This window comes from Fukomys damarensis, unplaced genomic scaffold (genome assembly GCF_012274545.1).
Source record: "Fukomys damarensis isolate Sample0158 unplaced genomic scaffold, DMR_v1.0_HiC HiC_scaffold_18, whole genome shotgun sequence".
Lineage (NCBI taxonomy): Eukaryota > Metazoa > Chordata > Mammalia > Rodentia > Bathyergidae > Fukomys > Fukomys damarensis.
In genome coordinates, this window is record NW_022900930.1 from 45338448 (window position 1) to 45352558 (window position 14111).

The 14111-nt window shown below is 43.9% G+C and overlaps 1 protein-coding gene across 4 annotated transcripts in view; it reads left to right on the forward strand.

Moving 5' to 3' along the window:
• Dock5 (dedicator of cytokinesis 5) overlaps positions 1 to 14111 on the forward strand; it is a 182116-nt gene that overhangs the window by 34227 nt on the left and 133778 nt on the right. For all 4 annotated transcript variants that reach the window (XR_004517887.1, XM_033765488.1, XM_010623721.3 and 1 more), the window contains exon 2: positions 7913 to 7996. Coding sequence is in view for 3 of the 4 variants with exons in the window: in XM_033765488.1 (XP_033621379.1) it covers positions 7987 to 7996 (10 nt within the window). In the remaining variant the exon portion in view is untranslated. The remainder of the gene's footprint in view (positions 1 to 7912; positions 7997 to 14111) is intronic.

The window sequence follows — 14111 nt, forward strand, 5'->3', positions numbered from 1 at the left end:
ATATATATATATACACATACACACACACACACACACACACACACACACATAATTGAATGTAAAGTGTGATTTATTATAAACTTTACTTATTTTGGCCTTAAGAAAATTGTTTCACCTTGCTCATCCAAACCTGTCTCTGGAATGAGCTGTATGGTCTTAAGCAGGTCCCTTCATTCTGGGTCATTTTACTGGCTCTGGAGTTTCCAGTAAAGTCTTTTAGTTCTGCAGATCTCTAAAATTACGACAGTAGTGTAAAAGTTTCTGTGACACTCACCAATGTCATTTTGGTTAACAGAAAGGCGTTTCTGTTAACAGTGATTAAAAGTGAACCTGCAGATCTAGTTTTGGGCCTGCCCGTGCTGTCATTTACTTGGTGGTGATAGAGGCAGTTAACCTGCACCCTGTAAGGACTTCGTGCTGTACGTTTATTACCCATTCATTTTCACAGGATCCCTGCCTATCCAGTGCAGCAGCTCCAACTGTTTCACAGGTAGGCGGCTAAGGCACCAAGAGGTTAAAGTACCTTCAAAAAGAATCAATAAACATAGAGCTGGGATTTGGACACAGGCTGTGAGTCCAGCGCCAGTATGATTAACAGTTACATAACACTGTGGGCCTCTGAGTCTCTCAGTGATTGTTCCTTCAGCTGTAAAATGAGGGCCATGTTAGCTCCTGCTTTCTCCGAGGCTCTGAGGCAGGCATGCTGAGGGTTGTCTCAAGTGTTGTCCCTAAACCATCAAGGTTAGCAGAATTGGGGCCCATGGTACAAGTTCCAGCCCTCAGGCCCCTTTCCTAACTAGTGTATCAGAAACCCTAAGGAAAGATCCCAGAAATCCGTGGCTTACCAAACCTCCCAGTGATTTCGATGCCTTGTAAAATCTGTGAACCACTGGAATCATACTTACGGAGGTGTGTATTTGCGGGCAGTGTTACACAAAAGGGGGGCTTGGGTCATTATGAGGTGGAATGGAGGGGAAACGTGTTGCTCATTTTTATGCTTCATGTCATTGTATTACAATCAATTATTGTTAAGTAAAATAGCAGTTTACAAAATGTCACTTTATTGAGGAGGAAGTTGAAGCCTAAAAAGATTAACTCACTTTCTTGAGCAGCCAGGATGGTAGATTTTGGCCAAACTGCACAGAATATCTACAGTAATGTGATTATCATTTTTCTTCCCCTTGGTCTGTCACTTTCCAGCTTTACACGCACGCACACACACACACACACACACACACACACACACGCAAGCACATGCTCATGCACGTGCACACACTGGCACCCTGGACTTCCACTTTCTGATTATGAAACAAGATTTGACCAAGTGGTTTCCCAGACCTCAGGTTTCTGGCTTTCTCCTCCACTGCTGCTCTCCTCCTCCCCTGCCAGGTGCATGGTTCTCTCTGCACTGTGGTAGGATGGGACTATGGGGTGTGCGGTCCAGGACCCTTCTGAGTGTGACCCTCGAGCTTCAGGGGTCTGGTCAGAGGTCCTGGGAAGTGGGCCCAGGCAAAAAGGTGCTGCATTTTCACATGGATTTTTTTATATTTTAGTCCGTGTGTGTGTGTGTGTCTGTACTGGGGATTGAATGCAGGGCCTCACACCTACTAGAAAAGCACCCTACACTGAGCCTTCAACCAGTGTTTTAAAATTAATGGGTTCTGTATCCTGGTTGGGAGTATTCTTTTCTTCCCAGTGAACTGCTGAGTTGTCACTCAGATTGATGTACACATGGAGAAAATAGATGCTGACATTTTTTCACTATCAATGGAAAGTGCTTTTTCTAGATCCCACAACGAGTTTTTTAGCTTATATCTCCAGGTTTTCTGTTCCTTTGTGATGATTTCTGTCCATAACCTGAATGCAAGAAAGTCAACAGAATCTTAGGTCTTCTTTTCAGTTTAGGTCTGAGGCTGGCATGGTGGCACATGCCAATAATCCCGACACTCTGGGAAACTGAGCCAGCAGGACCAAAAGGGTGAGCCCAACCTGGGCAGTTTTGCAGTTTAGAAAAATTCTGTCTCGGGCCGGGGATTTAGCTCAGCGGTTCGGTGGCCTGCCTTGCAAGTGCAAGGACCCGAGTTCAATCCCCGGTACAAAAAACAAAAAAAATTCTGTCTCGAAAAATAAAAAAGGTTGGGGATGTAGCAAAGTGCAGAGGCCCTAGGTTCAATCCCCAGGACCAAAAAAAAAAAAAAAAAAGCTTAGACCTGTTTAATCTTTGCTCAACAAGAACCTATACCAGGAATAACATAGGATATATTTTGATTAGAAGACAGTGTTCTGAACTGGTTATTAAAATTCTGCTTTATTGGTCCTCAGATTTTTTCCTCTTTTTCTTCTCCTATTTTGCTTAACGAGAAAAAGATCAGTGGAAAAGAATAGAGACGAACAGAGCCAGTGGTGTGGATAACATCAGAATGCTAACCTCTGTGTCACGTCCACAGTGAAGGTAGCTATGCTGGCTGCATGATCAAGGTGTTCAGAGCTGTGGCCTGGTTCCTCAGTCGTGTTGTTGTAGAAAGGCTTGGAAGGGGCAGCTAGGAAATGGTTAAAATATCAACAGGTCTCCTGACTCAGGCTGTTTGTAAGGGCTGTGCTTGGCTGCTGGGAATAAAATCGCTTTGCTGCCATCAGGGTTACCCACATGTCTTTGTCCTGCAGCCTCTATGCAGAGGCCCACTCGTTCAACTGATTCAGTTTTCATCCAGTGACTTCTACGTCTAGTGACTGCCACTGTCTTATTATATCCTCTGTCTTTGGGGGTGTGAGTGGCACCAAGCTCAAAGTGGGAAGCTGGACAGGGGAAAAAGGGGAAAGGGGAGAGAGGGAGGTGATGCCCTTTGTTCAGGGCCTGCCAGATGTTAGTCGTGGGGTCCTGCTCTAATTCTGCATTTTAGGTTCTACAAAACCGTACGAAGAATGTACTATGACCTCCGTTCTTTACATGGGCAAGCTGTGGAAAAAAGAAAACTCCCCTTGTTTGTAAGACTACAGACTTTTAGTTCTGTGATTTCAAATTGCCTTGTTTCAGCTTTCCTCCTGGAAATGTTTTGTGTAAATTTAATCTCGTGTGAATTTAAATGAGATGGCTGGTCAGTAGTCACTTGGTACTCATGAGCCAGTTTATAAACCAGAGTTAAATTTATACCTGAGAAATACCCATCCAGTTGAAAATACCCAGTGCACAAACATAAATGCGTGATCCTAAAGAGACAATTTCTAAATAATCAATGGGCCTGGCCCCGGCCCCTCGCATGTCCCCGTGTGTAGAAGGAGAAGTGTTCATCTCATTGCACAAAGACCAGTTGGGAACCTAACAGTAGTTATCAGCTCATAAGCCACCGGTTATTGCTTGTTGATGTCACACGGACTGCTGAATACGATGTGGTAATCCTTGTATATTGTAATTAAAGAGCAAAAGTCAGTAAAAGCCACCTGTCGTTCTAGAGTACGGTGGCATTAAAGCCAGGGTGAAGATCAGAGATGAGTCGTGCCTCTTTGCTTTTGGTAGAACTAGGCTGAAGCTAGACAGAGAAAGATACGAAAGAGAAAGTAAGTGCATCATCTTTTTCAAATTCTGAACAGTGTACAGCTCAAATTGGGACCTCCTGCATTTGCCACAGTTTTCTTTTGTACGTTCTGTCAGATGACTAACAAAAAAAATGAAATGTTACAGTGATTCTCCACGGGGTGCAATTTGGGGATTTCCGAAGGAACTTAATTCATTAGAGATTCATTACTGGTCATGTATAGATGTCTCATCTTCATAACTGATCCAGTTTGTGGGGGATAAATCCGTTCTCTTGGTTTCTTACTGCATAATCCCAAGACTTGAGTTGGATTTTCCTCTCTCCTTTTGTGTAAGCCTAGTTTAAAAGAAAAAGCCAAGTCACGGATTTGGTAAAATGCAAACAATTTCACATTTGTAGACATACTGTCTTGTCTGTTTGGCTCTGCAAAATTACACTTTCCTGATATAAACAGTAAGCTGCTTAGGGAAGAATTCCAGCAATTTGCCTTTCCCAACCTAGCACATAGCAGCCAGCGAGGCAATTTATGTGCAGTGACTCCCTGTTCTTGTTTAATTTCCTCAGACAAAACAAGAGATTGCAGTGGTGCCTGCCAGTTCAAAGCAGCACAGAGTGTTTCTCTGGCCTGTGTCCTCACCTCATGAATCAGGAGGTGAGAGCCAAAAGGGCTTCAGAGTCCTCTGGTTCAGTCTTTGTTTTACTGATAACAAACTGAGGTCCAGATGAACTCACTAAAAGTTACGCAGTGCCTAAGTCCTAAGTCTGAGTCTCGAATTGTTTTGCTTAACCTTAAAATTTTCCTTGATGTCCCTTTCCTCTGGCTTTCTCCATAATGATTACCTCTGGTATAGGATGAAAACAGCCTGCAGAGTGCATTAATTGTATCCCAGTTCTTGGAATAGCTGCAGACTAGCAGAAAGTATGATCACCAATCGCTGCTTGTGTGATAAAGCCTGGTTTTGGGGCTGGGATTCCCACTCAGTGAGCGAAGTGCAGGCTCTTCTCTTTCTTTCTAGGGGATTCCAGGGCATACCCTGGCCATTGCAGACCAGCCTGCTCCAGTGATGAAAGGACCAGCTTTACTGAGCCTCGCTGCCTGTGAGCTGGGTGTAACCCTTCTGATCGAATCCCAGCTTCCTGATCAAACATTGCAGGGGCCTGGAGTCCACTCTGTACAGTTACTGTGATGAATGTAACTATGAAATGCAATGGAAATATGAAATGTATGTGACAGAGATGTTTTAGAGTGAAGGACCAGAAGGAAAAGATGATGCTAGGAGGGATTGGAGTCTGTGTTTCCGTGAAGAGACGTGAGATATATTGTATAGACTGTGTGTGTCTTCTCAACTCTTGTGAAATACATGGTTGAAGGGCTGTGCTCCCTAGGTAAATCTCTTTGAAAGCTTAAGTTGGAAAATCGTATTTCTTCTTGTCTGATAAACAGGAATCAGCCAGAGAGGCGATTTTGATGTCCCTTCTCAGAGCAATGGGAAACCACAGCTGTCTCTTTGGACAAAAGCAGAAGTGTGTTGTGACTTTGAGGGAGAAGTGGTGAATAACTCAACTGTTGGGTGAATTTATAGAAGGAATAAAAATACTGTTTAAAAAATATTCTTTTAAAAAGTTGTTCTCGTATCTGGAATAGCTTCGGTCGGTTAAGTCTGTGCCCTGTAATGAGAAAGACACGAAAGTGATAGTAAGTAGGCCCCTACCCACGAGAGGTTTACCTTCTGATTGGTGGCAGACGGGCACGCAAGGTTATCTGTGATTTCAAACCCAGACTGTGCTGGGAAGGAAAGTAAATGATGGGACCTGGAGAAGAAAGAGTTCATGCAGAGTAACCAGGAGACAGTAGCCATTTTGTGAATTGTGAACGTGAGATTTGGATTGTTATAGAGAAAAGACAGGCTGTGGTTAAGCTGTGAGTTCAGCATAGAATTTACAGGGAATATAAAAGTCTTGGCTGGAGAGGAAGGTGGAATTTGGTCAGTGGTAGAGGCACGAGCGGATAATTAAGACTGGGACCACCTTTTGACTTCAGACCTAGAAAGAAATAATAGTTCTAAAGAGACACTTTGGTCTTTGGGGTGTGTGTTGCATGTGTACACACATTTCCAACAACCCTTGGTAGGTTTTGGTTTGGAGCCCCCAGTGCAAGGTGCTGCCTTTAAGAGCTTCTGCTTACTCTGCTGGTGCCTGAGAACCAGGAAGAGCTGGAGTTGGCCATTACACAACACATTGTGATGCACTGACCTCACTACTTCCTATTTCCATCTGCAGGGCCTACTGGAAGGAACCACTCAGTGGATGTTAGCGAGTAGGGGTTGCAGGGGGCATCGAGGACGTGAAGTCTATATTCTCTGTAGAAAACTTGGCATGTACTTGGTGGACACAACTTTTAACACAACTGGCAGTTGAAGGAGTTGAACTGGAGCGGAAGGAAGAGCAGCAGCTGCAGCCTATTAACCTGTGAACGGGGTCTAACAGCCCACACCCCTGAGTTCTGTGCAGTTTCTCCCAACTTCCCTCTCCAGCCGACCTCTATTCTGAATTCATAGGCTCGTTCGAAAGCTCCATAGTAAATAAGTTCCAGCATCATTTTTCCAACCTTCTGTGCCAAGCCTGCAGGAGACCACTCTTCGAGTGACCTTAAGAGGTGGCTGGAGGTGTGCTCGCTCCCACTCAGACTGTGCATAAGCCGCAGAGAAGCAGGAAGCTCCCAGCACTGGCAATGACAGGGACCCCTGCACTCACTACGAGTAGGGTTTTATCTGAGGCCCCTCTGGGACAGGCACATAGATTGAGTGAATGTCCTCGTGCTCGCTGGGCCTGCACAGATGGGCGGCATCTCGGTGAGAGCTTTTTCCCTGGAAGGATCCAGAATGCTCATCAGTACAGTGAAGGCAAGATCTGCTTTAGAATAAAATAAAGCTTCACTGAAGCGTGGTTTACCTACCATAAAATCCATACATGTTAAGTATGTGACTCGGTGATGTTTTAAATAAATTTACAGAGCTGTGTAATGATCACCATTCCCATCCAGCTGTAGGCAGCCAATAACTATACTAATAGATTAACGCACTTGAACACGTCCAAGGAACGGAATCATAAAATTGGCCTTTCGCTCCTAGCCTCTTTCACTTCGCGTACTGTTTTTGGAGTCCATCCCTGTTGCACATAGGCATGTGCTCCTCTCAGACCCTCCCATCCTCCCCTGTACCAGGGACCGGACTCAGGACCTTGTGATTGCCAGGCAGGCGTGGAGCCACTGAGCTACATCCCCAGCCCCACTTCTCAGATTCTTAGCCACCTCTTTTGCCTTATAAGATAAAACACACAGCTCCCAGGGATCTGATGTGAGTATCTTTTGGCAGGGTTTTTTGTTATGTTTTAATTAAGTCCTACAACAGCTATGAGCATTCAGATAAGGTATTTTTTTAATAGACATACGGTTTTCTTTCTCTCTGCGGATACCTGGTTGTAGATTTGCTGGGTTGTGTGGTCAGTTTATGTTTCAGCAGCCCCCAGACTGGTTTCCAAAGGGGCTGTCATTTTGCATTCTCGCCAGCACATAGTTCTAATTTCCCCTCACACTTGCCAAATGACTTTTTTTTTTTTTTTTAAAAGATCGCAGCCCTTCTTGTGGGTGTGAAGTAGTATCTGATTGTGGTTTTAATTTACATGTCCCCGGTGACTAATAACATTATCTTTCTTGTGCTTATTAGTCACACACGATTTTTAGCAAAATGGCTATGCAAAGCGCCAGCCTGCCGCAATGTTGACTTGACACCTTCCTTGTTGGCTGAGTTGTTTTGAACAACCTGGACCAGGCATTGCAGTCCGTGGGGGCTGAGTTTGCCTCCATCAGAGGTGCTGGGGCAGCCCCACTCCCCAGGGTGTTTAGGGCAGGGCAGGGTGTCATCCCTGCACCAGCCTGTTCCTGGAGAGTAGATGACACTCTCTTGTGGCCTTTTGGCCACTAAATACTGTCAGGGAAACCAATAGATTGTAAGGTTAGTATACTGGGTTTTCCTTTCCTAATGCTTATCCTATTGTAATTAAAGTTATTTCTGTGATTATATAATTAACGTCTTTCCTACCCCCCAACTGTTAGGTTCTCTCAGAACAAGGATCACGCCTCCTCTGTGCTCTTGTCACTCTCTGAGCAGTCTCTAGTATCATCTGTGGTGCACAGTGGGCGATCCATCGGTGTTTGTTGGATGGTGGGAATGGGGCTCCTCTCTCTCCTTCACCACGGGTGATTCCCAAGAAGTCATTTCACAGAGGGTTGTTTGTTGAAGAGATCCTTCAGTATCCCCCCCACATGTGCCGTTAAAGTCTCACGCTTCCTAATTTCACCCTTTCTTCCTCATTTGCAGTGATCTATAACTACAATGCTTCTCAAGATGTGGAACTCTCCTTGCAGATTGGTGACACAGTTCACATCCTGGAGATGTATGAGGGTAAGTGCGGCTGGCCCTCCGCCAGACAAAGGCACAGAAAAAGTAGTGGGGTTACTTATTAATAAGGCACTTAGAGTAAACATCAGCATGTTCTACTTCCTGAAGCGGTGCTCCTAAAAATCCAGGAAGGACTCAGGTGATACCGTATGTACTGAGAGTGATTTCAAAACACTCCACTGGGAGTGCTCAGTTGAGGTCTGTGGATGTGGGAAGGATGCTGTTTTTGTCCTACCCTCTGCATACAGAAGGGTGAGCAACAGAGCTGGCTCACCAGGAGATACTGGGGACACTGGGCTGGTGGTAGGTAGCTGGGAGAAAATGTTGGTTCTTTCTACTCAGTGGTAAATGTTGCCAGCTTGGGGGAGAGAGTTGGTAACGTTAATGAGATTCTTTCAGAAAATGAGGTCAGAACTACAGCAGAAAGCCCTTCTTGAATATTTCTTCTAATTAGGTCAGGCTTGGGGGTGGTTCCAGTTAAATTGTTACTGATCAGTAGTGCTGTACTTAGGACTGTTTGTCTGCAAAGCACAGGTCCTGTCTGCACTCCACACCCCAGGCTTGTAGCTTCAACCCAAATTCTCTATACCGTAAGAAAAGACTTCCCATGTGTCCACATTTCTAGTGCCAGCTCCCACAGCAACAAAAGCTTATCTGGGCCACTGAAGTTGAGGGTTGAAGCAAAGAACCTTTAGGGCCTGGTTATTTCCTGCAGAAGTTGGGACAAGAACAAGGTGGGAAAGAAAGAAAAAGTCTTTTTCTCATAGATGCAGTTTTTTGCAGCAGACACTGCATTTGCAAGGTATGGCTCCTGTGTAGATGCTTGTGAAGATGGAGTGACATAATTTTCATCTAGACTCCCATGAAGGTGCCTATGCTAGGGCAGGATGATGCAGGAGGAGGAGACAGGAATCCAGGAGGAAAGGAGTTAGAGTTTGCCCTAACAAAACTAAATCACCCCGCTGGTTGCCCAAAAGACTCAGCTTTGACCTCTGCTTCCCTTTCTTTTATGGTGGAAGGCCAGGGTTTTGCATTATGTTTTCCCTTCTGCACAACTCAGTGTAATCACAATCCTTTGGGGCAGGAGAGGAAGGGGAAGGCTCTGTGGGGCCTTCATCCTTGTCATCTCAGGCCTGACCAGGCATTGATTCTAAGTCACCAAGGCACTTCAGGCAGCTCCTTTCTGTCTTTGGGACTCCTTTGGGTATGGAAACCAGTCAGACCTCTTCATCGAGGGAGCAAAGGAGTACACTATGTAGTTTCCTTGGACATAGATTTCCCCATTGTGCAAATAAAAAGCATACGTTCAATTTCTGTAACTCTTCAATGTGAGCTTAGAAAGAACGTGCATTTGAGAGTCACTGAGTACAAAGTTCTACACAGGATATTTGCTTTCTGTCATCCTTATTTTCTTCTTTGAAGATATTAATAATTATTTTTCCGACATTTTATTATGAAAAATCTCAAACATCTCAAATACCTCAAAAAGCTGAAATAATTTTACAGTAAGCATTTACCTATCATTTATATTCCTTGTAATTTTAATTCGTATTGCTTCTTGTTTACAGTGCATAATGATTTTATTCCTAATTGGGGGTTGGTACATGGACATAGTACATCTTAATTCTTTTCTTCATCCCCTTCCCCTTGTCCCTCCCCACTCCCTCCATGTCTTGGTCCCCTTCCCTTTTGCAGAAGATCTATGTCGTTTCCTGTTACCTGTTTTTTATTTTGTTTTTAATGTATTTATATTTTGGGTTTCTCGTGTAAGAGAAATTATGTGATATTGAAGCTTGTGTGTCTGATTTACTTCAGTTAACATTATGGTCTTGTGGTGCCTCCATTTTTCTACGCATGACTCATGTAAATAGTATGACCACTGTGGAAACTGGTATGATTTCCTGAAGAGCTAAAACTAGAAATTCCATCAAACCCTGCTATTCCCCTTCTAGGTATTTTCTTGGAAGAGTTAAAGATGTCATATGACATGGATACAACATCCCCATGTGTATAGAAGTGCAACTTATAATAGCTAAATCTTGGGAGCGATCCATATGTCCATCAACAAGTGCGTGGATGAAGACGATATGGCATTTACGCCTCATGGAGTGCTACTCTACATAGAACATTTAAATTTTGATTTTGTGATCAGTTTTTCAAATTAGCCAATTATTTTTTGTCCCTGAGAGAAGGGTGTCAAATCTCCCATTATTTCTTGTTTTTTTTTTTTTTATTTTAATCTTTACAATGATGTCACTTGTTTGCTTTATGTATTCTAAGACCTGTTTTTAGGTGCCTACCATTTTAGAATTGTTGGGTTATACAAGTCTAGCTTTTAATTTCTGCTTATTAAACCTTTGATCATTTGTCTTCATCTTCATAATGCTTTGTCTTATTCTAGTTGTCTGAAATTACAGCCAGCTCATTGGCTCTAATTCCTGTCCTCCAATTCCAGTCAGAAATGCTGCTCCAAGCCACTGAGACATCTTCTCAGATCATCAGGTCCCCCAAGAAGAAAGCAGCCACAAATAATGTGCTGTCGTTTTGGCTTTGGGCCTTCTGCAGATCTTCTGGTGGTTCTTCATGGCCACATTAGCTGGTGCGGCATTTTGCCAAACTTTCCTAATTATTCTATGGAATGTGGCAGGGAAGAATGGAGTATTGATGTCGACCTGAAATAAAATGGGTGCATTTTTAAAATTTTTAATTTTTTATTTTTCTTCATTTGAAAGGCATTCTTAAGATTCTCTTTTCGTTTTTATGTGACATAGAATAAGCCACTTTGTCCTCATAGGACATATATTACTAGTAATTTTAAAAATGTTTATTGGTGTCTGTCTGTGGTACATTGCGATTGCATTTATTTGTGGAGCTGGTACATGTACGTGACATTTCTCATTTCCTTTTTAGCCCTCTTACTCCCTCCACCTCTTGGTCCCCTTCCCATATGTGTTTTAATACATGTTTGTGGTATACGATGATCACATTCCTTATCGGGACTCAGAATCTCCCTTTTTATACTCATCTCCTTTTCCTTTCCACCTACCCCTCCTTCGGTTCCCTTCCCATGTGCAAATAGTAATTTTAAGTGTGCTCTCTACTGAACCAAGTGCTCTCACAGTTGGCCAGTGCACATTCCCAAAGGCCCAAACTAATGTGGTCACTCACCTTAACTGAACCCACAAATGAATGTACCTTTGGATTTCACACTTTTTTTTTTTTTTTTTTTTTTTTGATACAGGGATCAAACTCAGCACCTTGTGTTTGTGAGGCAGGTGCAGTGCCACTGAGCTAAATCCAAGGCTCTCACACCTATTTTTTAAAAAAATATTTTGGAACACTGGCATGTACATAATGAGATATCTTGGAGAATAGTCCCATCTCTGAACACAGACTCGATTATTTCTAATACAAGCTTTTGCTTCTAGCCTGGAGGTAATTTTTATATAATATGGTCAATAATTTTCTCATGAAATTTCAACATTTGGAGCATTTCAGATTTTAGATTTTGGGATTAGGGATTCTCAAGCTGTACTAAATGTAAACACAGACATTCAAACATCCATTTCAGATTCCCCACTCTTGAGTCAGAAAAGTCCTAAACTCACAGAACTTCTGCACACACTGTAGGCTTTCGGGAAGGGTTGGCCCCCTCGACAGTTGTATGAAAACTGTTAATTTCATACATCTTAATTAATCTTCACATGATGATCCAGGAGCTGTAGGTCCTGCCTGCAAAAAGCCAGTTTTCTTGCTAATTACATGCTGTGTCAGCCATAGTATGCTCTCCTCTCAGAGAGAGGGACACCACGGCCGGCTCTGTAAACACGGACATGTGACCCATGTGAATCGGGAGGCTGTGAACAGGAGCCTGCTTCTTGGGCTTGCTGATGTCAGTAACCACCAAATGGCATGTCACCTTCACAGAATGATTATTACGTTGGGTTATACTTTTTGATAGTGTTGCCGTTACAGCATTAATTTTTTAAATAGTGCCTGCCTAGAGGCCCAGGGTTAGGTTCTTGTATCCGCTAAGCACTTAAGAGTTCTTGGCTGAAATCTTGAATTCCTTTATGATTTCAGGCAGCTCAGGATTAAGCGAGGGCAGGAGAGCTTTGCAAACATTAAACACTCTGGAAATGCTGAGTGACAGCTTGTGTTCATTCCCTCCTCCCCTGCCCCGTCTTTATTTCAAAACAAATACACACAGTGGAAACACGGAGGGCACTGCCAGACGGACTGTATGGGTAACACTGGCACCATTTCTTGCTCCGGGGATTTTGTGTCTGGCAATTTCCTGTTGGTGACTCCTGGGACTTTGCCTCTGTACTTTCTGCTCCACCCTGCCTTTGAGATACACATACCAGATCTGTGTGTGCTTTTCTGGCAGCTTGGACAGCAGTCCGCGCAGACAGAAAAAATTCTTTTCTGCCTGCAACCCACAACAGAACGCCACTGAGGACTCTCCTTGGGCTGTTTCCTGCCCTGCGGTTGAATGAGTGATTCCCCAAGCGTAGTGTGCTCTTTGGATGGTACAGGTGGCTTCTCCTTTATCTGCAGGTGCTCGACTGCTGCTATTGCTCCTGCCAAACACTCGGTGCTCAGCAGAAGCCTCTGGATGCACAAAGATGAAAGGGGAGATGAGGGTCAGCTGACACAGAGACGGGGGAGTCAGGGTCCCCTCCACAGCGACTGAGGTGTCGCAAGGCAGAGTTGCTTGTTCCTGCTGCGAGGGAAACACGTTAGGTTCTTTATAGCCTGCAGAAAGATTTGGTCGATGCTTCCATTTTTATCTTTGTTTTTATTTTTAAGATAGCAGCCTTACTGAGATGTAACTCACATCTACCCATTTACAGTCTTTAATTAAATGACTGTTACTACGTACGCTGCACCCACAGTTGGGCAACCGCTGTTGCTGTCTAGGTGCAGAACGTTTTCCTCACACCAAGAGCAACTCTGCATCTTCGTAGGCGTGCTTCCTTATCTAGGCAGAGAGAAATCTATTTCCGCCTCTGAGGCTTTGCCCTTTCTAGAGCATTTTTTATAAAATACAGTCGGGTCAGATGTGGTGCTTTGTGATTCACTTCTTTCACTTAGCATAACATTTTCCTTTTTTTGAGACAGGGTCTCACTATGTAGTTGAGACTGACCTGGAACTCACTATGTAGTCCAGGCTGGTCTCGTCTCTCAGCGATCCTCCTGCCTCAGCCTCCCGAGTACTGGGATTACATGGGTGTGCCATCACGCCCGGCTTCAGCTTAACATTTTCAACATGAGGTTCACTCATGTTGTAGTGTGTGTTAGTACTCTTATTTCTTTTTGCTGCTGGATGATACTCATTACCTGGGTATACCACATTTTAGTTGTCCACTCATCGGTTGATAGGTATTTGAGTTGTTTAGACTCTTCGGCTGTTATAAATAAACATTTGTGCACAGGTCTTTCTGTGGACAGATATTTTCATTTTTTCGGGGAAGATACCTAGAAGTGGACTTAGTATCATATGGTAACTCCCATGTTTAATCTTTTGAGAAACTGCCAGACTATTTGAGCTCCAAAACAAGAGATCACAATCCAGGGAAGAGAGCTTTTGTCACCTGTCACTTACAGTTCTCTCTGTGACCCCACCCTTGACCTTTCTTCATTGCTAGAAGATAAAAGGAGGGATATGTAATGGTCTGGCAGGCTGTGTATTGCTCCTGTCTTACAGTTCTCTGGGAATCACTTGCCTTCATAGATCATCAGGGAAGAGAAGTGCTCAGTGCCCTTCTGTGTCTTTGGCTTTGGCCTCTGGATAGTTGGCGGTATGTCTTTGCTTCTTTACCCACAGAAGGTGTTTGGCAACAAGACAGCCGTCCCCTTCCGAATGTTCTTTTCCACCCCACATCCATGGTGGAAAGAGCACGGACACCAGACATTCTAGTTGCAGTGCCTTGTTCACGCAGCTGTACTCAGAGCGCCTACTATCTGCCAAGTACAGTCATTGAGCAGAAGTTCTAGGCAGTGCAATCACCCACGTGACAAAACAGCCCGCGACCTGCTCTCGCAGGATGTACACTGGAGGAGCAGACATTCTAAATAAATCATGTAAAGAAACAGAACATTGCAGATACTTAGC